Source organism: Protopterus annectens, chromosome 11.part0 (assembly GCF_019279795.1).
Source record: "Protopterus annectens isolate FY-2018-M chromosome 11.part0, PAN1.0, whole genome shotgun sequence".
NCBI lineage: Eukaryota > Metazoa > Chordata > Ceratodontiformes > Protopteridae > Protopterus > Protopterus annectens.
Genome location: NC_056745.1, coordinates 1,452,576,884 through 1,452,597,421, shown reverse-complemented (window position 1 = coordinate 1,452,597,421; position 20,538 = coordinate 1,452,576,884). Strand labels below are relative to the sequence as shown.

The window sequence follows — 20,538 nt, the reverse complement described above, 5'->3', positions numbered from 1 at the left end:
ATGATTCAACTGATGCCTCTTCTGGGGCAGCTGTATCTGCTTCTGTCATGGGGAGATATTCTTGTTTGCACCTTCAAGCCTTAACTGAGAACATTAAGACCAAACTTGTCGATTCTCCCTTAGACAACCAGAATCTTTTGGGCACTGCTGCTGCAAAATTGGTTAAAATCCTAAAGATAAAGGTAATCTTATGCAAGATTTGAAGCAAACGTGTTTCCTTGTATTTAAGTTTCAGAGCATACCTCTCAATTGTCTGGAATTTTGCAGAATGTCCAGATTTTTGCTTCATATTTTTGTCATTTTCCTCATAAAATTTGTGTTTTTCTGGGAAATCACTGAAGATTAAAGTCACTAAATGACATTTCATTTACAGCCTTCATATCCATCAGAAAATGTATATTAACACACCTTGTTCTAGCAAATTTCCAAGTTTATAAGAGCAATATTTAAAATCTATCCCTAGTGTTTGGGCCTTTGTCCCCCATTATAGATTTCTTACAGTAAGAGGTTGAGAGGTATGTTTCAGAATAGCTATCTATATAAATCTTCTTTTGTCCTTGGGCAGCCTAGACAACCTGCTAATGAGCAGGAGAGTTTCTAAGCATATTTTTCCAGACAAACCCATGCAGAATTCTAGAGGCAAAAAACACTTACCTGACAAATCTGCTCCTTCTGACATGCAACCTCCCCTTTTGCTTGGCCATATTTCTGCCTTTTAGGTCAATCGTTTCTTTTGCTATTTGGCTACAGCGAATCACATTTGTCTGCGTTCTCCATCTAGCTTGGTTATTTTATTGCTTGGAAGTCCCTTTTTCCATTTTACAGCTTTCCTCAGCCTTCTTGCCAGTTTCTTCATTTTCCTTTGGTTCTGTGGGATCTGGTGGAACAGGGAATCATCCAACATGTTCTTTTGTCTCAGCAGGGAACAGGATTTTATTCATAGATTCCAAGATTGTTACCAGGCTAATGACCCAGGGGCCTTGATAAGCCCAGCAAAGTTTTCCCAAAATTGTAATGATGTCCTGTATCCAAATAGGACATTGAGGGTCAGGCATTTATATGCTATCTCTGTCATAAGGGGCATGGGTGCCAGGCCTGGTGTAAATTTCCTATTCCCCATCCACTACTCTGGGTTGAGCCAAAACTGTGTAATTGACAAAGACAGCTTCACATGGATGGGAAACATGTTCCACCGGAGGGGCAGTCTCTAAGACATATCTGTCTCTCCAGCATGTTCTTTTTAAGTCTCAGACAAAACTCAGGTCCCTAGACCTTGTATTTCTGGTACTGTTTAATTTACAAATATGCAGGAGATTCAAAAGTGTGGGGTTTGCGGATGCCTTGTAAGCCAGGTATAGATCACCCCTCAGCAATCTATAGGAGACTGAGTAGAGGGAAAAACATTAAGGCACTCTGTGTAAGTCTGGTATGTTATGCCTTGTATTCAAGAGTACAGTGGAGTAATGACCTCTTTGGACCTAGATGCTATGCCGTCACATATAAATTGTGCAACATAAAATGATTTCCTCACCACTGTGGCCACATGGTGGTCGAAGGTAAGGCTACTGTCTAGATGTATTATTACACATAATAATATGTATATTACTGTTTGCTATTGCAAAATTATTCCAGAATGTTTCTGCTTCCTAAGAAAAGAGGGGTCGTGGACTACACCTATCCTTTCTCAACACTTTTCTCAAGGTTCCTTCCTTTAGGGTGCTGTCTCTTCAGACACTTTTTCCTCTGTTGCTTCTGCAAGATTTTCTGGTATCTGTGGATATAAAGGATGTTTACATCCTTATTCCTATTCATCTTCTTTTCAGGAAGCTTTTAAGTTTCTCTGATCTGCTTTGCCCTTTAACCTTTGTACAGCTGCAAGGGTATTTACCAAATGTCTGGCCCCTGTGGTAGCCTTCTACTGACTTCATGGAATTGAAATATTCCCCTAATTAGGTGACCTTTTAATTCAAGACTCCTCTAAGCATCTCCTGATTGAAAATCTACACTTCACTATGATTCTTCTATGCAGTTTTGGATACTTCCTCAATCTCAAAATCTGTGTTGACACTCTCTCTCATTACCAGGTGATTTTGAGTTTCAGGATTGAGACTATTCAAGTGTTGGCTTGCCTTCTTCCTTCCAAGGCCCTCTCTTTGACTGCTTATAACCTATCTCTTCTTCTCTTCCAATCCTTCCTGCAAAGGACTTTCTCTAAGCAATGGGGTTCAGGGCATCTACCATTCCCATGATTCCTTTGGCTAAACACCACATTAGGAAATTTCGTTGCTATGTCGAGTATCTGGTTCCTGTCTTACCTTGTCTCAAGCTCACGCTCCAGTGGAGGATTCATCAGATTTCCCTAGATCTAGGTCTGTCTTTTCAAGTTCCTCTCCCTACTCAGGAGCTGTACACTGGTTCTGATCATGGTTAGGGGGTCTCTTTCAGCAACCTGAAAGTCCAGGTTCTTTGATCCCATCAACAGATGACAGACTATAAAAACATCAAAGAAATAAGGACTCTATTTGTAGCTGTCCAGGCTTTTCTCTCCTTGTGGGTTCAAGGCCTTCTAATGGTTTTTACAGACAACACTAATGTCACTTGGTATATCAGCAAGCATGGGTACATCACATCTTAGCTTCTTTGCAGGCTAGCTCTTCAGGATTGTGATTTTGCAGTCTGACCTCACCTGGTTCTTCAGGCAGTTTACATCTCTTTAGAACACACTGTAGTGTCTGACTTCTTGAGTAAGGTCCAGGACAAATACTCACAAATGGATGCTTCACTGGGAGGTGTTTTCAACATTGTACATTGGTGGGATACTCCTCAGATAGATCTTTTTGCCTCCCATCTGAACAAACAACTTCTCCAGTTCTGTTCCGTAGTGCCAAGTTCTCTGGCTTGGAAAGTGGATGCCATGTCTTTTTCTTGGAAGGGAATGTTTCTAAATGCCTTTACTCCTCTTCATCTAATATCATATTTCCTGCACAAGGTCATGTGGGACACACCCAAGACATTGCCGTTGACTCCCTTTTGGACTAGGCAGCACTGGCTCCCCCTTCTGTTTTACCTTGCCAGGGGCAATCATCACTGCCACTTCATCTGACACATTGGGTAGTAGGGTTTTGATGCCTATTGGGCACCAATTTTCTAAGACATGCTTCAGGTTTTGCAGGATGCCAAAAAAAAAAAACACTACTCGAAAATTCTTTGTGTATTATGAAAGAGATTTTATTTTTGGTGTCTTAAGAATGACCTGAACCCTTTTTCTGTTGGAATACTGACAGTCCTTTCTTATTTGTGCAAGTTGCTGAATTCTGGTTTGGCATATTCCTCTGTTAAAGTTCATTTGTCAGCAACTTCTGCCTGCCTGCCTCTGACTCCACCTCTGGCTTCTAAGTTTTAGTCAAACAAGTTTTAAAAGGCACTCTTCTTATCAGGCCTCCAAGAAAGCCTATTCCTTCTCCTTGGGACCTTAACTTTGTTGTTGAAAAATTGACTCCGTCCCCTTTCGAGTCTGCTTTTTTTCTTCCCTGCAGCATTATACTTGGAAGATTATATTGTTGGCAGCTCTTACTTCTGCCTGGAGGGTCTGTGAACTTCAAACAATTATGGTGGAGCCTCCTTTTTTGTTTTTGTTTTTTTGTCAAGAAGAGAGTCTCTTTGTGCCAGTCCTTTTAAGCTGAAAGTGATTGATTAATGATTTGTCCTTAAATCAGTCCAGACTTCTAGTGAGAGACTGTTATGCACTTTGGATTTACGTAGACAGCTCCGATATTACTTGGATAAGACAAAACATATCGGGAAATCTAAGCAATTTTTTGTTTACTTTCACAACAGTAAATTGGGTTTGGCATTGTGTAAGCAAACCGTCTCCGCCTAGATTTGTAAGACAATTTCTTTTTGCTATTCTTTTCATAGCAAGCGGCTACCTCTTCTGCTCATGCTCACTGTACCTTGGCAGTGCCCACTTCTGGTGTCATTTTTCAAGGCTGTGGTCACGGGATCTATCTAGGAAGCTGCTACTTGGTCTTTTGTTCACACCTTTATGAAACCATTATGAATTGGATGTCATTTCCACAACTAGGGCAGGATTTATCAGGGCCATCCTTCATGTGTTTGTGGAGCATTTTTCTGTCTTCCACTTCCTGTACTTTCCAGTAGCTTTTGTAATCCCCCAAGAGTAAAGGATACTGCACCAGGGATAAGGACATAGTAGAGCTGTGAAGGATCTTAACACAACAGTAGATTCCCTGCTTCTCACTTTTGCAGTATTCTGTCCCTTCATCCTGCCCCCTATTACTTTCTGTTGCTTCACTTCTGGCTGAGGGGTTTTTCTTACATCCTTTTCATGTTCTTATTCCCTTCTTGGATGATCATATTATTGTCTTTTCTGGGTTTCCACTAGTTCTGCTGAGGCACTTCAGTTCTGAGGATTAGGCATCCATACATCACAAATGTACCTTAAGCCTTGCACATAGGCCATACATCTGATGTATGATACCTGTAAGGTGTAAAAGCTTTGGTACACTAGCTGGATATTAGACTGCCCCTCACAGGATATCCCAAGAGTAAAGAATATTACAACAGTGAGAAGTAGGGCACCTACTGTTATGGTAAGATCTTTCACAAATGTACTTTATGTACTTACCATAACAATGGAAGTTTTTCATCCCCAGTTAATCTGATTCAGCAACATATCCACCATCACCCTACCAAATTGTCATAGCCTTTCAGAGGGAACTGGTAGGCCTATTTGACATTTTTCTGTCCTTCAGTCCAGTTTCTAGGAGGAGCATTTCTTTCAACATGTTCTTTCAGTCCTTACAGGGTAGGCAGCAAAAAGTTTGTGAGAGGAGAGAAGACTGGTGCATTGTGGGAGGGTTTTTTTTTTGCTTGTTTTAAAACAATAGATAAATCAATTATAAAACAAAAACTATGTATGCAAGTCCATAGCTGATCAATACATCACAGTGCGTTATAAGAGACTGGGGACACAGGTTGATAGCAACATCTCCTTCGACCACCTCATTGCCACTGTGGTGAGAAAGTCCTATGTGGCACATCTCATTACCAAGGGTTTTGCATCCAGGAAGAAAGAGGTCATAATTTCTCTCTACTCTTCCCTCATTAGACCAGTCATCGAGTACAATGCCCCATTTGGCATGGACCTCACTAGACATCTACAACAGCTGGAGTGGCCACAAAAGTACCTCACAAAGAGGATCCTAGGGCTTAAACATATGTCCTACATGGACAGACTAAAAAAACTCCAGCTATTCTCTGTCTCATATCGTCTACTAAGATGAGATCTCTGTTTGACTTACAAAGCTATATCTGACCCAGCTCTGTTACAAATGCTACATCTAAAAAAATCCTAATCCCTCCGCACCACACGCTCCAGAGACCTCAACCTCATTACCACAATCAACCATGCTCTGGAATAGACTTCCCATACATGTCAACCAGAGCACCTCACTGGTCCACTTCAAGAGAAATCTTGAGTGGATGGGAAAAAGAAATTTCACCCCGGGGATCACTCCAGTTGCTCTGTTTGATAGAGGCACTGGGAACTAATGTCGGGTGGCACAATGCCAGGGCGCTTCTATGGGCTATGCTTGTAAAGGCTCCAGGGCCATTAGCCTAGTACACACCCATGAATCTATGAACATATCAACAATTAATATTTTTCAAGCAAGTCTTTAAGCCAAGATTTTTATGGATGTGTAATACTAGAAGTTGTCATCTTTATAGCATGGAATTCACTACTGCAAACAATTTTTGCCACACTAATAAATTCAACACTAGAGGGGGTAACTTTACTTTTCCAATTTTTAATAATTACTTTGGAGTTTTTGAAAAAGTTCCAGTCTAGGGGCACAAGTATAGTTGCCAGATCAGATCTAACAAGAGGTTCTCTTCCTACAAGTTGAATCAGATAGACAGATTAGGGATGAAATGTATCCGGTCATTCCGGTGTTGCTGTAACTATATACCTTCTTTTTGTTAAAGTAGTAGACATACAAAGTGTTTATTCTCAATAGTCTTGCAACAGTTTTCATTTGTTACTGTCTATACCTTTCATTCCTGAGTGCTCTGAACTTTAGTAGTCTATAATACAAACTAGTTATAGAAGTACAATCTGCAAAGCCAATATGTAACTTTGCACCCACATTAAGAAATGGTTTTATGTGCCTCAAATGATTAAGTAACAAATAAAATACAAACCACCAGTAGTAAACCTACTTTTTTAACAACACAAAAAATGATATTGTATTTTTAATGGTTTCTAACTTTCTGGGATTAGGTGCACAGTTTAATAAATAATGAATTTTTATTAGTGAGTAATGTGTTCTTCTTTTAGGAAGTGTACTCAAATAGCATCAATGGACACAAAAAACAGAGTTTTGGTCCTTGGATCTGGTTTTGTATCTGGCCCAGTAATTGATTACCTAACTAGAGATTCTGGTACTAAAGTCACAGTTGGTAAGTATTTTTTATTTTTCTTTATTTTATCAGTTTATTATCTCATTTATGCATTCATTTCTAAGTTGTATGAGAATATCAGTAAATGCTTTGTCTGGTAGCAGGACTGAACGAAAGATGTAGCGCATAAATTAGAATTGTCTAAACAATACTTAAATATAAGAATTATTTAATACAGGTAACATTGCCACTCGTCTGCCATGATAAGTTTCTCATTGACTGTTCTAGAATGTTTTGAGGTAATACTGTAGTTTCATTTAAAATGCATGCATTGCTTTTTCAATCATAGGTTCATACGCAAGTATTAGGCTAGCTGCTCTTGTGGCTCTTGCGGACCATTGTAAGTCTAGCCAGTTTAAGTTTTTGTGCTCTAAATAACCTATTCCATTTGGTTAGAGACTGGCCTTATCCATCCCTTGGTCGATTACTTGTGTATTACCCCTAGTGAGAATAACTGGGATCATCTCATAAGTAATTTGAGGGGACCTATGCATGGAATAAAGCATTTAGGAGATGCAGCTGTCCATTAGTAGTATAGGGGGCAGTCCATGGATACATTTTCTGTTTCCCATCGATAGGTCTAAGTTGCATTTGAAAATGGACAGGGTTGAACTTTGTTCAATATGGATGGGAAGTCTGTACCATTGCAGTGGTATCCTCTGTGAAATATACCTGTCCTCCAAACCATTCTATTGATATTGCATAAGAGGTTTAGATCCCTAGACCAAGTATTTTTTATGCCGTTTGACTTGCTGATGTGTACTAAATCACTCAGTTATGGGTCAGAGGATGCCTTTGTATGTTAGACATAGGCCACTTCTTGGCAGTCTGTAGAACATTGAATATAGTGACAGGGTTTTGAGCCGGTCCATGTAGGACATGTTGTTTAGGCCCTGTATCTCTGTGGGAATTCCAGTTGTTACACTTTTCTGGACCAGGAGCATGCCAGACAGAGCATTTTATTCTCTGACTAGGAACAAGGACATCCCTAGATGTAGACAGAATCCCTTTGTTTATATGCTGTGCAGTATAGACAGACTTTCTTACAGCAATGGACACAGGTTGGTAAAAGTTAGGCCACTGATCACATAAGTTCCCAAATCCTGAGCAACTGGGTTAACTCATAGGGAAGTATTATCAGTGTGGTAGTTCCCTAGGGTAGATAACTTCCCAGAGGATTCAGTAATGCATTTTTTGGCATTTAGTTTCACTTCATGTTTCAGTCTATGGAAATAATTACTGTCCCGCAGGCTCCAAAATCAAGAATTAATGTAAGGAAATGGGTTAAGCAATACACAATGTAGCTGCTTTGTGTTTAGAAAGGTATGTTATTCTTTGGAGATCATTTTAATAAATTGCCACTATTTTATGATGCTGAAACTATGTATCATCCAAGTACATTAAGCAGGTACTGCTTTAGTTATACTAGCTACACTTCAATGTTCATTACTCAAGACATATTGTTTTTAGCAGTCTTTACCAATGAAAAGGAGAGTAGATAAAGTGAAATATTGCCAGTTTCATTAAAAAATAGCATAATTTCTGTTGTGACAACATACAGAAGATTTCACTAGGAAAAAAACATATCATCAGTTCTGTTGTATTGATATGTGTTTCACAGTTGTGGACTTGCAGCCCATCCAGAATTTGTTTTTCTGCATTGCCATGACTGAGTTTTTGGGTAGGCTCCTCTCCCTATTGCCTCTGAATTGGATAAAGCATGTGGCAAAAACTGCATGAATGACTGACAAGCAGTTGAGCATAATGTGAATACTGATACTTATACCCATAATGCAGTAGGCAGTTATTTCATGCTTTGACTATAAACATCACCTATTGTAGTTTAACCACACAGTGGTTCTTACCACAGTCATTTATTAATCTTAAAGACACCATAGTAAATGTGAATACCTATAGAAATCACATGCAGGATTTATCCTATCTTACAGTGTCACAGTTTTTAATAGGAGTGAAAGTAACAGTGTTCTGCATGCATTTTTGCATCAGCCATCTCTTAATTTTCTGTATGTAATGCAGACATCTTACTGCTTTCCTCTTCCAATGTAGTTGTTGAGCTCCTTCTCTTTAGAAACGTGGTCTTTGCATTATTGATAACATTTTTACAAGAATCCCTAATGTGAGAGTTCTCTTCTAAAGAATCCCTAATGTGAGAGTTCTCTTCCAACGTCCACTTTGGATTTATAATATCAAGGTGTTATCCAAAATAATGTCTGTCACAGTCAGAATGTAGTTATGTAAATGTAATATAGCAAATGAATGACAAAATACTTGGCACAGATGTGTTAGAATACAATAGACAGGTACAGGAGTGACCATCTCCAAATCCAGAAACAAAATGTCTGTAAGGAAACAAAATAAGTTTGAGGAAGATTCTGTTAAAGATAAAGCATATTTTAGATCTCATATGGTATATCAGTGAGAAAAATGCAGAGAAAACCTAATAAAGGAAAGTGATTATTCTTATAAAACCCTGTGTGCCACATCAGAGTGAAAGTGGCTTTCAAGCTGGGAATGCTGGAGGTTAGATGACTGACATGTGAGACAGGTGTGTGAGACAGGTATACCTGAGAAATGAAAATGAGGAGAGCTACTTTACACAATATAGCAAACTGCTGCCATCTGTGGTAGTCTGTTCTTTTCAGAATGATTTTATAACGTTGTTTAGAGGTCGATTATAATCTGCCAGAAACATTAAGGAGCTCATATGGGGGGAGTCCCTGATGAGGACCTGTCCATGGGTCTATTCACTCTGCTAATCATCATTTGAGATTATTTTCCAGAACTTTCCATTTTTGAGAGAGATATACACTTATGAGAACACAAACCATGATGGCATGCATCAGCTTTATAGGCACTGCTGTGCACCTGCCTGTTTTACCATTCTCTCAGTACAGGTCTTGATCCTTACTTTTCACAGGAGAATGTTACTGTGCTGGTATATCCTTTATATATCTCTGGGTGTATTTGCAAAATTAAGAAGAATGGCCTCTTGATAAATGGATGGGCGAGTCCCTCCTAGTACCAGTTGGAAAGCACCAGTTTTACCGGAGATGTTTTAGATGAGTGGATGAGGCTTTTACCTCATAGAATGAGATTTGCATTGTTCGTGGCCTTTTTGGCCATCTGAGGAATGGGAATAATCTATGAATAGTGTGATATCATTCCCATTCTTATCTCTCGTCTATATAGGGCACTTGAGGCCTGGGAGAGGCATTGCCACAATTCCAACTCTTGGAGCGAATTGCAGTGTGTCTGCACTGCCTTTTCATTAGATCCGTGACTTGGTCTGAGTTGGGCCTATCATAATTATAGGCAGCATCTCTTATATCATCTGATGTTAGACTGTAGTGCTGAGGGCTGAGACTTCACCTTCAAGAGTCTCTGCCACAGCCAGACTTGAGTGGCCTGTCCAGGAAAAACAGGAGAAGCAGTTGGCCATTGCCAGTTAGCAACCCATGCATGAGATTTCAGTCATTTGTTTAAATGATGAGAACTACAGCCGCCATTCCAGGACTTCACCGTTAGGGGTCATGGTTGAATGCCAGCATCAAACTTGTTATAGCCTTCTCCACCTCAGTTGTTAAGACTTTTTCCACCCAGATTTCTAAAGGCATATCATGACTTTTGAGACCGATGGCCTGATTCATCTTTTTTTTTTTTTTTTTTTTTTTTTTGGAAAGGTTGCTGTTTCTCAGATGGATGATGCTTCAGGTTTCCAGAACACCTCTGACTTTTTGTGGGATGATACCTTCTGTAAGGAGGTCATGTGTCACATAAAATCTTGGTTGCTCTTAGTCGTTGACCATTTCTGGTTTGCATTATCACTAGCCCTCCTGGCTTGCCAATCCTTGGAGCTAATATTTGATGATATAATGCAAGACTGGAAACTCCTTTACATTCCTGCAGTCCCTAAGCTGGATGATGCTTTTTATTACCCAGCAGCAGACTGGAGTGACACTCTGTCAAACCACTCCAAAGCTAACTTTTCATGGTCTCATCAGGCCTTCAACATTCCATGAATTGACTTTTCATTCTCTCCTAGATGATAGAGAAGATGACCAAAGAGAGCATGGACTGTCAGAGTTTCCTCCTTTGGCACTTTGGAACTGATGGCCCTCTTTATTTATCTGTCCTGATTCCAAGCCCAGTTTGTGGATGTTTTCAGGCCACCCCCCCCCCCAAAGCAATCTGGAGTCTAGAAGAATCTGACATGACTATGGTTCAGTCCCTCTGTGGTAGCAGTTTGGGTTCTATAGGGTACCTTGGTAGCTGTTTGGGTTCTATAGGGGTACCTTGGTGAAAGTGAGTCCTTGTGTCTATGGATGACAATGTAGATGAAATTACAGCAGCTCCATCTTTGATGCTTCCTTTGACAATTTGGATTTTGCACCCATTCTTAATGGGGAAGCATCTGTATTCTTGTTTACGATTACTGCTCATATAAAACTACATGTTCTAGGTATAAGTGTTTGTAAACTAGGAAAGAATCCAAAAGTAAATTCTCCTACTGTCAGATGTTTCAACCACAGCACAGCACATTGAATATACTTGTATACCTTTCTTTAAAGCTAAGCATGATGGTAAAGTTTCTTAGAACTCTACCCCACAACAGGACTCATTTAAGCAAATACTACATTACTTCAAGAGTCCATTTAAGTCCAATAGAGAATGCCGTCCTTAACTGGACTGATTTTCTGGTGATATCTTTCATGTCCCATCCCATAGCCAATAAAGAGTTATTATTTACAGTAGTACCTGATAAGAATGTCCCTTTATCTGAGTGCCAAAAATCTGCATTTATTTATTATTTATTAACATTTGTTTATGGAGATAGTCTATGAACACCTTCAGGAATGCATGGATCATGCAATCCCAAATAAAACCAAGACCCAATCCTCCAAAGGCAGACGTCCTGTCTGGTGGACCCCAGCCATAAACAAACTATACAATAGGAGGAGGAAGCTACTAAATGATAGAGCAAAATTCCAAAAAGGGAAGGCATCTCTGATCAATATTAGCAAAAAACTGCACTAAGGATAATCACAAGGCTTTCTTTAGTTATGTTAGGAACCTGGGTGGGAGTTCCCAGATATGCTCAGAATTAGTCCAAAATGACAAAAAATACACCGAACCCACATACATTGCCAACATCCTAGCTGACAGGTTCAGCGCAAACTTCTCCCCACCAAATGGGCAAATATCTATCCCAGCAGAGTGCTGCCCCCCTGACATCTCAGATGCTCAGGTAAGAGCCACCCTCTCCAAAGCAAAAAACACAGCATCAATGGGACCAGACGGTGTCCCGGCTGCGCCCTACATGAACTCCAAGAAGAGCTAAACCCAAACATAAAACTACTGTTCAATCTCAGCCTTACTACAGGATATGTACCCAAAGAGTGGCGTACAGCAACTGTGGTCCCTTTCCACAAAGGTGGTGCCTCAACGGATCCTGGAAACTATCGCCCCATAAGCCTGACTAGCTTGGTCTGCAAAGCTTTGGAAAGGATCATCATGGACCTCATAAATAAAGATATTGGGGACCTACAGACACTGGATCCTACCCAGTTCGGCTTTGTTAGGGGCAGATCCTGCCTCTTAAACCTGGTTGATTTCTTTGAAACAGTCACCAAGGCCATTGACGAGGGGAAGGTGATCCACACAGCCTACCTGGACCTCGCAAAAGCCTTCGATACAATACCCCACTCAGGCATTATAGATAAGCTCACCAGCTTAAATATAAACCCCTATGTCACTAGATGGGCTGCAAACTGGCTCAAGGACAGAACCCACATGGTTAGAATTGCTGGAGCCATGTCAGACTCCAAACCAGTTACAAGTGGCATCCCACAAGGCTCAGTCCTGGGACCTCTCTTGTTTGGTATATATTTCTCAGAGGTGCAGGCCAACACGGAAGGACTGTGGCTGACCAAGTTCGCAGATGACTGCAAACTGGGCGCCATAATCGACTCTCCAGCCAACACAAGCATCCTCCAAAAGGGCCTCATAGAAACAAACAACTGGTGCCAGAGCCATGGCCTCAAGCTAAATGCCAAAAAGTATATAGTCATCCCCTTTGGCAAAAACAAAGTGCCCACAAATTACCACATAGGTGGTAATCCATTAAGTACCGAAGAAGTAATTGGGGACCTGGGGGCCCAAGTTGATAGCAATCTCATGTGACAACCACGTGGCCAAAGTGGTTAGAAAAACATTTTATATAGCCTACCTAATCATGAAGGCATTCACATCTAGATCAAGGGAGGTCATCGTGCCTCTTTACTCATCCCTCATCAGGCCCATAATTGAGTACAATGCCCCTTTTGGGATGTACCTTACCAGACACCTGCAGCAACTGGAAAGACCCCAAAAGTACCTACTAAGAGGATCAAAGGGCTCAAACAGATGCCATATGCTGCCCGGTTAAAGAAACTCCAGCTCTACTCAGTGGCATACCACCTGTTCAGAGGCGATCTGTGCCTGACATATAAAGCCATGTCCAACCTGGAATTAATGGACATGCTGCACCTCAGAAAATCCAAATCCCATCGAGCTACACTGGGAGACTTGAACCTCAGCACTGAAATAAATAGGACATGCTGGAGGGACAGATTCATAACCCAGAGGCTCCCTTCACTCTGGAATAAAATCCCAGTCCAGGTTAGGCAGAGTCCCTCATTGACTCTCTTCAAGAGGAATCTTGATGAGTGGATGGGAGATCGTAGGTTTACCCTGGGTATCACTTCTGTGTCACTGTTAGACAGAGGCACAGTATACTAACCTCAAAAAAGGGCATATCAAAATTAATTTAAAATGGGTGGCGAAAGCCAAACACATTCTGGCTAGGCTTATAAATGCCCTAGGGCAAATAGCCTGGTATGAACCTATGAACTGGACAGAAGGCCCCTTTTCAGCAGAGGCCCAGAGAGAAAAGCTCCACAGTAAATGCACACATTAATTTTACAAAAGTTTGCAGTAAAAGAGGAATATAAATCTAATAAAACAACACAAAGAACTCTCAGTCAGTTGTTAGAAGACAAAAAGCGCATGTTATCCTGACCAGTCCTACCTATTAAACCAAGAGTGACAAGAAATGAAATACCTTGAACATTAATAACAAATGACTAGAGCTATTGCTGTAGAGAAATATATTTGTATTTTACATGTTACACATACAGCTGTAGGCATAGATGAATCGGCAACAAGAGAGATGTGTGGGCAATCAACAGTAAACAGGTCAAGTAACTAAAGAAGGCAAATGAAACCTCTGAGTGCCCAAAATTAAACACCAATAAAACCAGAAGTTTGGACACCAATAAAACCAGAAGTCAAGTAACTACAGTGCAGCGTCCATTATTAAGATGGGTTGTTAGGCTTAGGCTTGTATACAGCATTCATAGATGACTGATTTGGCTGCAGTAGGTGGGGTAAGAGGGATGCAAGGGGTAGTTTAAAGGTACAGAAGAGGGGTTTAAGTAGAAGGGTGTGAAGTACAGCAGAGTGGCACTAAATAGATGCAGATAATTCAGTTTAAGTGAGAAGAAAATAGTAAAATAAGTTTGAGGTGCTTGGAAGAGATGGTTTAATGATGGGGTTTATATAAAAGGTGCTGCATGGGAGAGATGGTTCAATGGTGGGGTTTATATAAAAGGTGCTGCATGGGAGAGATGGTTTAATGGTGGGGTTTATATAAAAGGTGCTGCATGGGAGAGATGGTTTAATGATGGGGTTTATACAAAAGATGCTGCATGGGAGAGATGGTTTAATGGTGGGGTTTATACAAAAGGTGCTGCATGGGAGAGATGGTTTAATGGTGGGGTTTATACAAAAGGTGCTGCATGGGAGAGATGGTTTAATGGTGGGGTTTATACAAAAGGTGCTGCATGGGAGAGATGGTTTAATGGTGGGGTTTATACAAAAGGTGCTGCATGGGAGAGATGGTTTAATGGTGGGGTTTATACAAAAGGTGCTGCATGGGAGAGATGGTTTAATGGTGGGGTTTATACAAAAGGTGCTGCATGGGAGAGATGGTTTAATGGTGGGGTTTATACAAAAGGTGCTGCATGGGAGAGATGGTTTAATGGTGGGGTTTATACAAAAGGTGCTGCATGGGAGAGATGGTTTAATGGTGGGGTTTATACAAAAGGTGCTGCATGGGAGAGATGGTTTAATGGTGGGGTTTATACAAAAGGTGCTGCATGGGAGAGATGGTTTAATGGTGGGGTTTATACAAAAGGTGCTGCATGGGAGAGATGGTTTAATGGTGGGGTTTATACAAAAGGTGCTGCATGGGAGAGATGGTTTAATGGTGGGGTTTATACAAAAGGTGCTGCATGGGAGAGATGGTTTAATGGTGGGGTTTATACAAAAGGTGCTGCATGGGAGAGATGGTTTAATGGTGGGGTTTATACAAAAGGTGCTGCATGGGAGAGATGGTTTAATGGTGGGGTTTATACAAAAGGTGCTGCATGGGAGAGATGGTTTAATGGTGGGGTTTATACAAAAGGTGCTGCATGGGAGAGATGGTTTAATGGTGGGGTTTATACAAAAGGTGCTGCATGGGAGAGATGGTTTAATGGTGGGGTTTATACAAAAGGTGCTGCATGGGAGAGATGGTTTAATGGTGGGGTTTATACAAAAGGTGCTGCATGGGAGAGATGGTTTAATGGTGGGGTTTATACAAAAGGTGCTGCATGGGAGAGATGGTTTAATGGTGGGGTTTATACAAAAGGTGCTGCATGGGAGAGATGGTTTAATGGTGGGGTTTATACAAAAGGTGCTGCATGGGAGAGATGGTTTAATGGTGGGGTTTATACAAAAGGTGCTGCATGGGAGAGATGGTTTAATGGTGGGGTTTATACAAAAGGTGCTGCATGGGAGAGATGGTTTAATGGTGGGGTTTATACAAAAGGTGCTGCATGGGAGAGATGGTTTAATGGTGGGGTTTATACAAAAGGTGCTGCATGGGAGAGATGGTTTAATGGTGGGGTTTATACAAAAGGTGCTGCATGGGAGAGATGGTTTAATGGTGGGGTTTATACAAAAGGTGCTGCATGGGAGAGATGGTTTAATGGTGGGGTTTATACAAAAGGTGCTGCATGGGAGAGATGGTTTAATGGTGGGGTTTATACAAAAGGTGCTGCATGGGAGAGATGGTTTAATGGTGGGGTTTATACAAAAGGTGCTGCATGGGAGAGATGGTTTAATGGTGGGGTTTATACAAAAGGTGCTGCATGGGAGAGATGGTTTAATGGTGGGGTTTATACAAAAGGTGCTGCATGGGAGAGATGGTTTAATGGTGGGGTTTATACAAAAGGTGCTGCATGGGAGAGATGGTTTAATGGTGGGGTTTATACAAAAGGTGCTGCATGGGAGAGATGGTTTAATGGTGGGGTTTATACAAAAGGTGTTGCAGGGTGAGATGGTTTAATGGTGGGGTTTATACAAAAGGTGCTGCATGGGAGAGATGGTTTAATGGTGGGGTTTATACAAAAGGTGCTGCATGGGAGAGATGGTTTAATGGTGGGGTTTATACAAAAGGTGCTGCATGGGAGAGATGGTTTAATGGTGGGGTTTATACAAAAGGTGCTGCATGGGAGAGATGGTTTAATGGTGGGGTTTATACAAAAGGTGCTGCATGGGAGAGATGGTTTAATGGTGGGGTTTATACAAAAGGTGCTGCATGGGAGAGATGGTTTAATGGTGGGGTTTATACAAAAGGTGCTGCATGGGAGAGATGGTTTAATGGTGGGGTTTATACAAAAGGTGCTGCATGGGAGAGATGGTTTAATGGTGGGGTTTATACAAAAGGTGCTGCATGGGAGAGATGGTTTAATGGTGGGGTTTATACAAAAGGTGCTGCATGGGAGAGATGGTTTAATGGTGGGGTTTATACAAAAGGTGTTGCAGGGTGAGATGGTTTAATGGTGGGGTTTATACAAAAGGTTTTGCAGGGAGAGATGGTTTAATGGTGGGGTTTATACAAAAGGTGCTGCATGGGAGAGATGGTTTAATGGTGGGGTTTATACAAAAGGTGCTGCATGGGAGAGATGGTTTAATGGTGGGGTTTATACAAAAGGTGCTGCATGGGAGAGATGGTTTAATGGTGGGGTTTATACAAAAGGTGTTGCAGGGTGAGATGGTTTAATGGTGGGGTTTATACAAAAGGTGCTGCATGGGAGAGATGGTTTAATGGTGGGGTTTATACAAAAGGTGCTGCATGGGAGAGATGGTTTAATGGTGGGTTTTATACAAAAGGTGCTGCATGGGAGAGATGGTTTAATGGTGGGGTTTATACAAAAGATGCTGCATGGGAGAGATGGTTTAATGGTGGGGTTTATACAAAAGGTGCTGCATGGGAGAGATGGTTTAATGGTGGGGTTTATACAAAAGGTGCTGCATGGGAGAGATGGTTTAATGGTGGGGTTTATACAAAAGGTGCTGCATGGGAGAGATGGTTTAATGGTGGGGTTTATACAAAAGGTGCTGCAGGGTGAGATGGTTTAATGGTGGGGTTTATACAAAAGGTGCTGCATGGGAGAGATGGTTTAATGGTGGGGTTTATACAAAAGGTGTTGCAGGGTGAGATGGTTTAATGGTGGGGTTTATACAAAAGGTGTTGCAGGGTGAGATGGTTTAATGGTGGGGTTTATACAAAAGGTGCTGCATGGGAGAGATGGTTTAATGGTGGGGTTTATACAAAAGGTGCTGCATGGGAGAGATGGTTTAATGGTGAGGTTTATACAAAAGGTGCTGCATGGGAGAGATGGTTTAATGGTGGGGTTTATACAAAAGGTGCTGCATGGGAGAGATGGTTTAATGGTGGGGTTTATACAAAAGGTGCTGCATGGGAGAGATGGTTTAATGGTGGGGTTTATACAAAAGGTGCTGCATGGGAGAGATGGTTTAATGGTGGGGTTTATGCAAAAGGTGCTGCATGGGAGAGATGGTTTAATGGTGGGGTTTATACAAAAGGTGCTGCATAGGAGAGATGGTTTAATGGTGGGGTTCATACAAAAAGTGCTGCATGGGAGAGATGGTTTAATGGTGGGGTTTATATAAAAGGTGCTGCATGGGAGAGATGGTTTAATGGTGGGGTTTATACAAAAGGTGCTGCAGGGTGAACGAAGAAGATTTAAAGGACAAGAGCAGAAAGAGATGGTTTTCAGACAGTGCCCACTTAGGATTAGTTTTGAAAAATACATTCTGACTGGCTTTGTCTGTATTTTTTTCTAATTTGCGTAGTGAACTATTTAGCATAATTATATTAACAATTTTCTTTGTAATTAAAAATAAATAAGACATAGGAACAGGTGCAATAGCGGGCTTGGGATGCAGTGAATAAGAGGTCAGAGTACAGTAATGTGTGTTTGTGAGCCACGTCTACCAATGACTGAGACTTCAGGTAGCCTGATGTAGGTCAGAGGGAGGCGGTAGGATCCTGATCGAGAGATGATCAGCTTGTCATGAATACAAGTATGTTTTTATACTAATCTTCCAAAATGAAAGTGGTGAGTTGCTCACTAGTTTGCACTACACCACCAATATAGCTGCATTTAAACAGTGGTAGCAGTGGTGGTGGTGTGTGTTTGTGTGTGCATGCATGCTTATGATGCGGTGTGGCTGTGTGTGAACATGTGTATGTAATATGACTGATACCTTATTTTGAACAGAATTTCATTTATGGATGCACCTATTAAAATGGTAATATGCTAGGGATGTAGCGCAGAGAAAATGATCAGCCTTCATTGGATCAGTTAACTTTCCATAGACTGGGAAGTGTATGTGTGTGTATGTGTGTGTCTGTGTGTGTCTGTGTGATGAGAGAGAGACTCGAGATGAATTATAGAAAGAAACTTTCACTTGATAACCATAAACCATCAGAGGTGTATCCCGTAAAAAACTGATGTACTCTTACTTGATTACATTTAAACTACTACAGATTTGGGTTGTAAGGGCAGTGTCCGAATGTGAGAGTGACTACATTACTGTGGGCAAAATGAGTTTCACTTGATCAAACTAAAATGACTGAGGTGTAGTAGTATATTGCTCAGCATGCAAGTATGAAATCTGAGGGATTAGTCTTTGTACAAAATCTGCTGATCACTGGTATAAGTCCAGATGGTCAGCTTGTCAGTGCAGTGTGTTTGTAATATTGAAGCATTTTATCAAACATTTTTCATTAATTACATTAAAACATCTTAAGTGTACAAATACAAAACGTGATTATCCTTTGCAGAGACTATTTATATGCAAAAGCAAATTGACTTAATCCCATTTGACTTAATCTCATTTGATCCCAGTCGAATGATTGTTGAACTGGATTGTCCACTGAGTAGGCATATGTGAAGCACTCTGAATTAAATTATGAGCAGAATTTCTTTCTCTTTACAGTAGTCAAACATCAGAGGTGTGCACAGTCAGAACATAATAAATATAGGTGGTGATAGGTGTGATGGCAAGCCTGTGTGACTGTTCATATTGAATGTATAGCATTTGGTCATTACAGATATTTGACTTCACTCAACCAGGGTAGTCTGTACAGAGGAGATGAGGAAACCATTGATGTGTTGTTGTCCTATCTTGCCTTCATTCTTACTAAAGTTGGGTTTGTATCCGATCCTCTGATCCGACTCAGCCTTATACACATGCTTGAGGTCTTCCACTAGCTCATGGCTAAATCATATCCCATCATGCACCAGGAGAGCTCCCCAGATTTCATTTGCCGCTAAACAAGATCAAGTGCTCTTCTTACTGGCTCTGGCTAAGTAGACTTTTCTTTATATTTAAGAAAAATTGTGCGTTTCTTATTGGTTTTTTCTGCCTAATAACCACTTAAGTGAATTGATTGTGTTTCTGCTATGTGATTAAACTGCTGTTGGGTGTCATTTTCTCTGTTAGTAAAAAGAAAAAAAGCTTGGATTAGGCAACCAGCAGCCAAAAAAATATGTTGAAATATTTAGTGAAGTAACAAAGATCCACAATGTTTAGCGCTTTCATTTCCAAAGCTGTGGGATTTCTTCAGAACAAATTCCAATAATTTGCACCTTGTTTAAATGCTCTTAAGTCATGTGACACAAAACCTTTTAAAGAAATACAGTAGTAAAATTAAAATATATAAGTTGAGCCTGCTTATTAGGGTTACCACCTGTCCCACTTTATGAAAATAATCCTCTTTTGCCCTGCAAAAAACTGCAAAAAAAAATAAAAAAAATGGCCAAGGTTTGAGAATTAAAAATTATTTTTATATTTATATTTTATGTAATATTACTAAAAGCATCTTTCTTCTGCATCTGAACCACAATGTACAAAACAGAATAAGAATAAGTAACTAAAATGCTACAAGACTAAGCTTTTTAGCAAAAAAAAAAGGTCTGTCTGTTGTACTACTGGGGTATGTTTTGATGTTTTAATCTGCAAAATCTGGCAATTAATAATTTCACCACTTTTTGGGTAAACAGGTGGCAACCCTACTGTTTATCAGTTGCATATAATATAAAACACACAAAAATATATATAACTCTAATTATAATACCTGTGCTCTTGTTTTCAATATAGGGACTAAAGAAATTTGATCATTAAGACCAGGTGGCATGTTAGAGTTCAATTTGAGTTGCCAAAAGACTTCACATCTTTCTGTTTGCAACTCCCACCAACCAGCACTAATGTATTTTGGTATAACATCCAAAATGCCAAAGTGGAATTTGCCACATCCAGTACAACTTAAGGTATGCTTAAAAAATGCATTGTTAATGTTGCATTTCGAAATTGTATACAGATGTTCATAAATTCTGTTTCTCAAATTTCGCTCAGTCTTCCCAACATAAAACCTTTGACATTTGTTACAAATTGCAATGTATACCAAACCCTTAGTTGAACAATTACCTTGTTTAAGATAAATAGGAAAAGTTATACCAGGTAACTCTAAAATATTTTTTTTCTATAATCTAAGAACACTAGTGACAACTCCCACATTTAGCTGAACCATTAAAATTAAGCATATTTGGTGCAGGAGAATGCTTGAAAAGGAATTTGAGG

The 20,538-nt window shown here is 40.4% G+C and overlaps 1 protein-coding gene across 1 annotated transcript in view; it reads left to right on the top strand.

Moving 5' to 3' along the window:
* Positions 1-20,538, top strand: part of LOC122815899 (alpha-aminoadipic semialdehyde synthase, mitochondrial-like) — a 1,132,937-nt gene that overhangs the window by 753,781 nt on the left and 358,618 nt on the right. Inside the window, exon 14 of the mRNA XM_044088745.1 lies at positions 6,362-6,483. Coding sequence (XP_043944680.1) covers positions 6,362-6,483 — 122 coding nt within the window. The remainder of the gene's footprint in view (positions 1-6,361; positions 6,484-20,538) is intronic.